This window comes from Quercus lobata, chromosome 2 (assembly GCF_001633185.2).
Source record: "Quercus lobata isolate SW786 chromosome 2, ValleyOak3.0 Primary Assembly, whole genome shotgun sequence".
NCBI lineage: Eukaryota > Viridiplantae > Streptophyta > Magnoliopsida > Fagales > Fagaceae > Quercus > Quercus lobata.
This window is the reverse complement of record NC_044905.1, coordinates 57,684,371-57,693,308: the sequence shown is the minus strand read 5'-3', so window position 1 is coordinate 57,693,308 and position 8,938 is coordinate 57,684,371. Positions and strand designations below refer to the sequence as shown.

At 35.5% G+C, this 8,938-nt stretch overlaps 1 protein-coding gene across 1 annotated transcript; it reads left to right on the top strand.

The window, feature by feature from the left end:
* Positions 1–1,227: 1,227 nt before the first annotated feature.
* Positions 1,228–4,651, top strand: LOC115978093 (protein C2-DOMAIN ABA-RELATED 4-like). The gene is made up of 4 exons (XM_031100117.1): positions 1,228–1,521; positions 2,779–2,874; positions 3,442–3,724; positions 4,587–4,651. The coding sequence occupies exons 1-4, from the start codon at positions 1,411–1,413 to the stop codon at positions 4,634–4,636; spliced, it is 540 nt and encodes a 179-aa protein (XP_030955977.1). The 5' UTR covers positions 1,228–1,410; the 3' UTR covers positions 4,637–4,651.
* Positions 4,652–8,938: the final 4,287 nt, after the last annotated feature.

Here is an 8,938-nt window from a genome sequence, read left to right as displayed (position 1 = left end):
AAAAAAAAAAGCCAAAAAAGCCAAAAAAGCCTAATGGTAGGATTGGTAGGATCCCATACGATCCTACGATCCTATACGATCCTACAAACGATCCTAACATTTTTGCGATCCTGCTACGATTTTAATCTTTTTGGTAAGTGCGATTTTACGATCCGGATCGCGATTTTGACAACATTGATTCAAGCTATGACTTTTCTATAATTTAATAATTATTAAATACATAAAATGTGAATTGGATAATGAATTATGGTTTGTTAATGTAAAATATTTTAACTCAATTGGCTGAAACCTTTTGGTATTTATAAGGAAGATATTTAAAGTTGAAAAGTATCAAAACTCCCTAATTTCAATTATTGATATATTAGGAAAAAAAAATTGAACTCCCTGATCTCAGTTATTGATATATTAAAATAAATAAATAAAAACCTTACAATTCACCAATATCCAATAAAATTTTCGTTGTTTTTAATCACTGTGTAATCAAGGGTAACAAAAGTATTTCACCTAAATTTAAATGAAAAAACAAAACAGAAAACGAAATAAAGAGGGGGGAGAGAGAGGAGTGTAAGAAGCCTCCAAAGTATAAACTCTAGAAGACAAAGTCAAAGAAGTGTGAGGTAAAAATATAATAATAATAATAATAGAATGCAACGAGGCGTGTCAGCCGCCTTGGACCTCTGGACAGGTCTGGCCCAAAGCCATAATTATAATTTATAAACTTTGACAAATATGAAATTTTCTTTGGGGGTGATATATGAAATATTATCACAACCCCATAGTCTTCTCAATATATTCAAATCAAGCTTGGACAAATAATTAGGGTCGGTTTGATATGTGTATTTAAATAATAATTTTAAAATTTTTTAACAATATATATATATGTGTATTTAAATAATAATTTTAAAATTTTTTAAAAATATATATAAGTAAAAAAATGTAAAAAAAAATTGTATAATATTATTTAAAAACTAAATATATGTACTTAAACACATTACCTCACTGCCGTTAATAAGTTTGAAAAAAACAACTCATCCCCACTGAACAGTGACAGAGTCCTTTATGCGCGTATTTCTGGTTTTTACCCATCAAATCAAAATTACATCCGGATCCCATAGGTTTGTTACACTATTTATGAACTGTATAAAATATTGCAACTTGCCAAACCTAGGACTTGGTTTTTCTTTTTATGATTGAATAGGTCGTGGTTCTTTGGTCTTCTTCCTTTGGTTATATTAGGACAATTGGGTTAGGCTTTGATAGTGTCTAACTATTTTTTCAACTAGTTCTCCACTCTGCCTAAGTAAAAGGGTATTCAATATTCAAAGCCATTACATAAGGCAACAAGTCCTTTCATTTCCTTTGTGTTCTACTGGTTTATTTTGTCAAAAATTTGTATTTTTTTCCCCTGAGATGGAGAGCCTTTTGGGTCTGCTTAGGATTCATGTCCATAGAGGGGTGAACCTTGCAGTCAGGGATGTCAGAAGCAGTGATCCTTATGTTGTTATCAAAATGGGCAAGCAGGTAAAAAAAGATTTAAGCTATTTTGGCGTTTTCTTGCTTCTCTGTATGCATTTCTTTGTTTCTGGGTTTTTGGTTTTTGATGGTCTTCTCTTGGGACTTATTATAGGTTTTGCTCCATGCTTGTTTTGTGTGAAAACCGCAATCTTTTATGATTGATTGCAAAGGGCTTGATCTAATTTTTGTATTTTAGTAGTATGGTTTTTGGTGTTGAACTTCAAAGCATTTTAGATCATAGAAAATTTAATGTAAAGCTTGCAAGACTTGTCTGAGTATGTCCTTGGTTAACGTGGTTCTAGATAGGTTCTCAATAAGTAAAATCAATAAAAAATTTGGAGCTCAATTTCTGTCGAAATTAAAAATATTTTAATCTGACGAAGGGTTAGCAAACACGGTTAAAACTGTCTTCAAATTAGTATAGTACCCCTATCGGAATTCGCGCCTATAATGACGGGTGATTTTCTCTACTATTTGGATTAAAAATTTTCTCAAATAGTTTCTCAATTTTTTTTTTTTAAATTGTGCTACCATTTTGCTCAACTGATAAATATGTAGTATTTATTTTCTTTTTCTAAAAGCCAAAAAATTATTAAAAAAAAAACTGAGAAATAATAGAAAACCAACAAATTTGTGTATTGGTCCTATGATAAAAAGCAATTACCATTGCAAGTAGGCAGAATAAGAGAATCAAATCCTATTTTTATATATAATGGTAAGTAGGCAGAATAAGAGAATCAAATCCTATTTTTATATATATATATATATATATATTTTTTTTTTCTTTTTCTTTTTCTCGTTGAAGTATTTGCATCTGAAATTAGGCTTTGTATGTTTGTGTCTCTCGCTCTCCTAGTTACTGCTAGTCGACACCACTGCTAGTTACTTCCCCACATCCAAAGGAAAAAAAAAAAGTTCAGCTGAGCTAAATACCTTTTTTATAGTTGAATACTGAGAAACATACCCAATCTTTTGAATCTCTTTTTTTTTTTTTCTTTTTTCTTTTTTTTTGTTAAAATTAAATTTTAATTTCTTTCCCTATGTTTTATTAATAAGCAAACATTAGAAAACATACATTGTATTTTAAATTTTTTTATCACTCTCACAGATTTGAAATAGCACATGCTACAGTGCACTTCTAAAAATTTAGCATTTAGCACATTTGGTGCTAGTGCCCTCATGTGTGAAAAAAGGAGCAACTGTTTAGGCTTTTGATGCTAGTTTTTTAAACTGATTTGTTGTAAATGGTAATATCTGATGCAGAAGCTGAAGACTCGTGTAGTGAAGAAGAATATCAATCCAGAGTGGAATGAAGATTTGACTCTTTCTGTAGCTGATCCCAGTCTACCAATAAAGATTGTAAGTGTTATAGTTCTTGTGACATTGAGCTTAATTAAATAGTAAACCTGCTATTATCATGATATACATGTTATGTTAAAGGAACTGTAGTTGCATTGTTCATTCCATGATACAACAGAAGAAATCTACAACATGTTCAATATCAGCATGTAATGATATTTAAATCATACTGTTAAATAAGCACCAGAAAAAAAAAATGCAGTACAAATGAGGTTAATTTTACTCAGGAATGAGATACTGTCTCTAGAGCATGATACCCTAAACGAATTTTGTTTTATTATTTATTTATTTATTAATTCTCTACATAGATATTCTATACTGGAACTTCACTAAATATTTGAATTACCGAATGGAAATTTGGTACTTGTTAATTTTTAAGACTCAACCAGAAAATCACCTATTTGTGTTTAAATCATGAATAAATATGTATAAGAGATTTCACTAATAATGTTATGGATACGGTACAAGTGGGATATTAAGTCATAGTCCTATGTACTTTGTTACTTCAATGAGGGAAATGCAAACATTCAATTGATATTCAATCTTCTGAATTCCTTATGATTGCAGTTTGTATTCGACAAAGACACATTTTCTCTGGATGATAAAATGGGGGATGCTGAGTTTGAGATTGGTTCATTTCTTGAAGCCTTAAAGATGCGCTTGGAAGGCCTTCCTAATGGAACAATAATTTCGAGAGTACAACCAAACAGGCAAAACTGTCTAGCTGAAGAGAGCTGCATTATCTGGACTGATGGCAAAGCTGTTCAAAATATAGTTCTTAGACTGCGAAATGTGGAGAGCGGCGAGGTGGAACTCCAGTTACAGTGGATTGACATTCCTGGTTCCCGGGGTTTGTAGATCCATCTACTCAATTAATTTAATGGCTCGCTTATTGTAAATACAGGATTGAAGCATCCTTATTTGGCAACAAATGAGGCTGTTCACTTTGTTTCCTTTGTTCATAGATGTTAAAAGAGGAGTGAAATTTAGTAGTGTAATCCTCCCATGTATTGTTATCAATCATATGGGATCTGAGTAAACAGAATGGCACAATCGTTTGTTTTCTTTTTAATAAAGACGTGGTTATTTGCTAATTTTCCTTTTTCTTCTTGCTTTCTAATCTATCCATGCGGTGAAATGTCCTAACTGAAGAGCAATCATAGAATTATTAGTTACCTACTTAATTCATGTTCATGAGTATTTCAACCTTTTAAGGCCAAACAACTTGTGGAATATACAAAAATGCCTGAGCAAGAGTGACGATTCTTCTACCAAACGGGCCTTAACCGCAAGCCTTGCACTTTTTCGGTATTTCCTTGAGTTTATGAATGTTCCAACTATCTAATTGATGCAGGGAATTTCAAGAGGTTGTTTACATGTGCAGCCTAGACACAAAACAAGTAGCAACAGTAGCTAAGTTAGCCGCCACCCTAGCACTCTTGTAACTAACTAGTTACATGATTGATTAAGTATTGGCTAATAGGATGTAGACACTTGTCAATCATCTAGAAGGCTACTAGTGTCAAACAACTAGTATAAGTACTAAAATGTAAGCGCATTGTAGAGTAGTTTTTCTATGTGAATGAAATAATCCTTTGAGAGCTTTTCTTGAGAACTTTGTGTTCTTCGCAAAGGTGCCTGACCACTTATTGATTGTTCTAAGCAATTCAGCTCTTTCATTGTTTCTAAACCAGAAAGCTTTAAAATTGCAGGGTCAAACAAACTTGAGGACAAGTTTGCTTTCAAAGAAAGGGAATCCTGATGCAGATGCATCTACATTGGTGTAGCAACAGCATTTGGTGTGCTGCAACAGAATTAGATTAATGATACAAGGCAACTGTATTAGTCTATAACATCATACGAATCTTGTTGCAGCCAAGAGCACAATTTTTGTGGCAGCCAAGAGCACTTGAAGTCAAGTGCTTCTTAAGAGGGAGAGTCTTGATGCAGGGCATTTCAAGAGGCTATTTACATGTGCAGCCTTGACTCAAAACCAGTAGCAACAGTAGCTAAGTCAACAACCACCCTACTCCTCTTCTAACTAACTAGTTATTTAGTTAGATAATTGATTAAGCATCCAATAGGATTTAGACACTTGTCAATCATCTAGACGGCTATCAATGCCAAATAACTAGTATAAGTACTAGAATGTAAGCACTTTGTAGTTTAATTTTGTATGTGAGTGAAAATAAGTCTTTGAAAGCTTTTCTTGAGAATTTTGTATTATTTGCAGAGGTGGCTAGTCATCTCTCAATTAGTTCTAACTTCTAAGCAACTCACATCCCATTTAGTTCTAATTCATATCACAGCCCATCATTTTCCCTGCATCGCTAACCAAAGTCAATCATAAACAATCGATGAAGCTTTCTTATATCTAATTTGGAATTTTAGTTGATTGCAAGAATCTAAGTACCAAACCACTTAATACTTTGAAGTAAAACATTCAAAATTTTCCAAGGGACATATCAAACCAACTAATTTCACGCAAATAAAAATGTAAAATTCCAAATTAGATATAAGAAAGCTTCATCGATTGTTTATGATTGACTTTGATTAGCGATGCAGGGAAAATGATGGGCTGAGGTAAAAAGAAATTCAGTGTTTTTGCCTCTTTGGACCAAGTTCTGAAAAATCATGAAGTGCGACTTGATTGTTGTTTGGGCAGCGATGGTGACAGAGGATGCTTCCATGAAGGAGCTTTTGTTTCCCTAGCATTGATTGAGACTTCGAGTTGCCCAAAAAAAAGAAAAAGCCTTTGCTATCTTTTTCCATAAAATACCATCATGGACAAACATTACATAGATGTTTTCCTCTCTCTCTCTCCTTTTTTTTTTTTGTGTGTGTGTGTGTGTGTTGGGGGGGGCGGGGTGTATAAAAGAAGTGGTGAAACAAATGGTATAAGAATTGCAGTCACAAAGAGCAGGTTATAACCCCTTTTTGATGTGAACGGTGAAAAAAAGAAATTACAATTGGTGAAAAAAGTTGTGAAAAAATTTTGTTGTGAGATTTATTATAAATATTTTTTTGCATAAACTGGGAGATTTATTGAAAATAAACACAGGAACACATTAACAGAGTTTTACAACACAAACAGAACAGCCACACAGGACTGAATAAACAGAAAGTAAACTACAACTCCAACTACACAGTACAAACAGTAACAGAAACATGAACTAAACAGTTGCAGACACTACACGGGATGAGACAACCCATGGAATCCCAGTAAAGACATTGTAACAAAAAAGGTGGGGCATGTGTCATATAGAATCTCTCTCTCTCTCTCTCTCTCGTTCTGAGATCCTCCTCTTTTTGCCAACCTATCCAAACATTCTCAATGGCCCTGCAATCCAAGATTAAGTTAGTAATTTCAAGTGGGCAATCTGTATTATAAATTGGATAAATTGTTAAAAGAATTTGATTCCAAGTTCCCTTTATTTGACCACTCAGAGTCGGAGGTCGGAGCGGTGGCTTAGTGGTTAGGTTTGGTATGTTATATGGGCTCTTAAGTTCAAATTTTCGAAGGCTGAATGAAGCCACTGTTGCTCTAATTGAATCTAAGTTCAAGTTATTGCTTCACATTTTTAATTTATTTCTTAGTGGGTATGGATTTATTATATGGTGGGGGTGCTTGTGCTTTATCTTTTTATTCATTCATTACAAACAAAATTCCTTTATTTAAGGAAATTGAACAAAGAAACTACGAAGGAGTTCAAAACATCTTCAATCCCAAGTAAAGTCTCAACTCTTTCTTCTCTCTTTTCTATCCAAACGTATAAAATGTTGAAAATGAGCAGCCATATTTGGGCCCTTTTATCTTTCCTCACGATCCATACATTAGTGAAGCCCAATCTCACTTTGTATACCCATCAATGGGGCCTTTCAACTTCCTAAAAATAAAAATATTAATCTTCAGAAAAAGAGATAGGAAAAAAATTCCAAACTTGCCGGATAAAAAACAAATTGGTAAGACATAGATCCGAAATCTTAATACAACCATTTAACAATTAACATAACTCGGATAGTTTTTTTTTTTTTTTTGGATGGGAAATGCGTGAACTTTATTTGAAAAATCAGGAATAAAATATAGCATCTTGAATCACTAAAGATTCAATGAACGGTGGACAATCTTCCACCCAAGTTACAAGAGAGTCAATATCTTTTGCATATGCTGCAAGAGCATGTGCGGACTTATTGGCTTGCCTTTTCACATGCGAAATGTCAAAGGTCCTAAACTCATGCAACCTAACACTTGTCTCTGCCACTATAGTAGAGATAGATATTGGAGCATTGGTGGGGTCCGCAAGTCGGCAAGTGCATGGCATGCAATACGTGAGTCTGATTCAAAAATGACGTCCTGTACTCCAATGTCTCTAGCAAACAGAATAGCTTCATCCAAAGCCTTTGCTTCGGCTTCCAAAGGACCTAAAGGGAGCGGCATGCGTTTACTCATGGCAGCCACCACGGAACCTCCATGATCTCGAATAATAACCCCGACCCCTATCATGCCAAGACTTGGAAAGACAGCAGCATCCACGTTTGTCTTATACCATGGAAAATTAGGTGGGGTCCACCGAATGTCAGCATCTTCTTTGAACTTGGAGGGCCGTTGGTGAGCAAGCTGGTACTCTCCAAGGATAGCTCGAGCACGTACCAGGATGTCACGGGGTGACTGGCGGGCGACTCCAAGCCGAGTTTTGTTCCGATCAAACCAAATGCACCACGCTGTTGTGACGATGAGCTCAATAATCTCGGTGCCGACGTGCTGGGTGAAGAGCAGGTCCCACAAGAAGTCCATGAAATCTCTGTATCTAATCCCAGTTCTATCAAAAGGCAAATCAGCTAAGGTCCGGACTTCTTTAGCTAGATGGCAGTCCCAGAACAGGCGTCCAGTAGTTTCCGGGTCGAGTTTGCATGCATCACATGTGGAGTTATCCAAGACATGTCGGTGGTAGGGATGGCCATACCCATTGGATAATGGATATCTAATCCTACCCGATCCAAATGTTTCGGGTAATACCCGGTTTTTCATGGGTAGAACTTAACCGGGTAGGGTATGGATATTATCCAAACCCGACCCGCAAAAAAAAAAAAAAAACCCACTCTGTCGTCAAAAGACAAAAGCACTCTGCATAAAAAAAAAAAAAAAGATGCACTCGTTGTCAAATGTCAAGTCCTCCAAGCCGTCTGATCTGTCTTCCCCACACCAAATCCAAGCCTTCAAATCCCAACTTAGCCACAATGGTGAAGAAGTTCATGGAAAAGAAGCCGTCGTCTTCTTCGTCGAAGGTGGTGAAGATGGTGATTCCGTCGGATGTGATTGCAGAGGAATGAAATCGCCCTTTTTTCAACGAAGATGATTCTTTTTGTTATCGGAAAGATTCGCCGGCTCCGGCAACGGCGATGGAGGCGTATCATCAAGAAGAATGAAATCACGCTACTCCACCTTGGTCAGAGTAGCTGATCTCTCTCTCATCTCCACTATGTCTCCATGCTACAATGGTATCACTCCCGTCGCCGTCATTTCCGCCCTTACCTTCCTCCAAATCTTCGATTGCGTTTACAACCTTCTCCACGGTCTCTCTCTCTCTCTCTCTTAGTCTTTGTTTGCTTGCTCAGAAAATTTTGTGTTCTGATTTTACTTTTGGATTTTCTTTTAACGACTAAGGTGGAGCTAAGTTTCTGTTTGGTTGAGGAGATAATATATATATATATATATATATATATATATATATACAGTAACAGACCAAAGAGTGGGAAAAAATACACGTGGAAGGGTGATAAAACTATTGGTTAGTTTTTAAGTTAAAATGTTTTGGATTTAAAAAATAAATAAAAAATAAAATAAATGAGTTTCGGGTAGGGTATGGATATCCATGGATAATATATCCGAGTAAGATTTGGGTATGGATATTAATGGGTATTGATATTTGGGCATCCATGGGTAAGCTTTTCGGGTAGGGTATGGGTATACCCGATCCATACCCTACCCATGTCCATCCCTAGTCGGTGGTAGAGATTTGCTTTTGTAGGGAGGATATTTTGCACGCCCTCCAGGTGAAAAGCT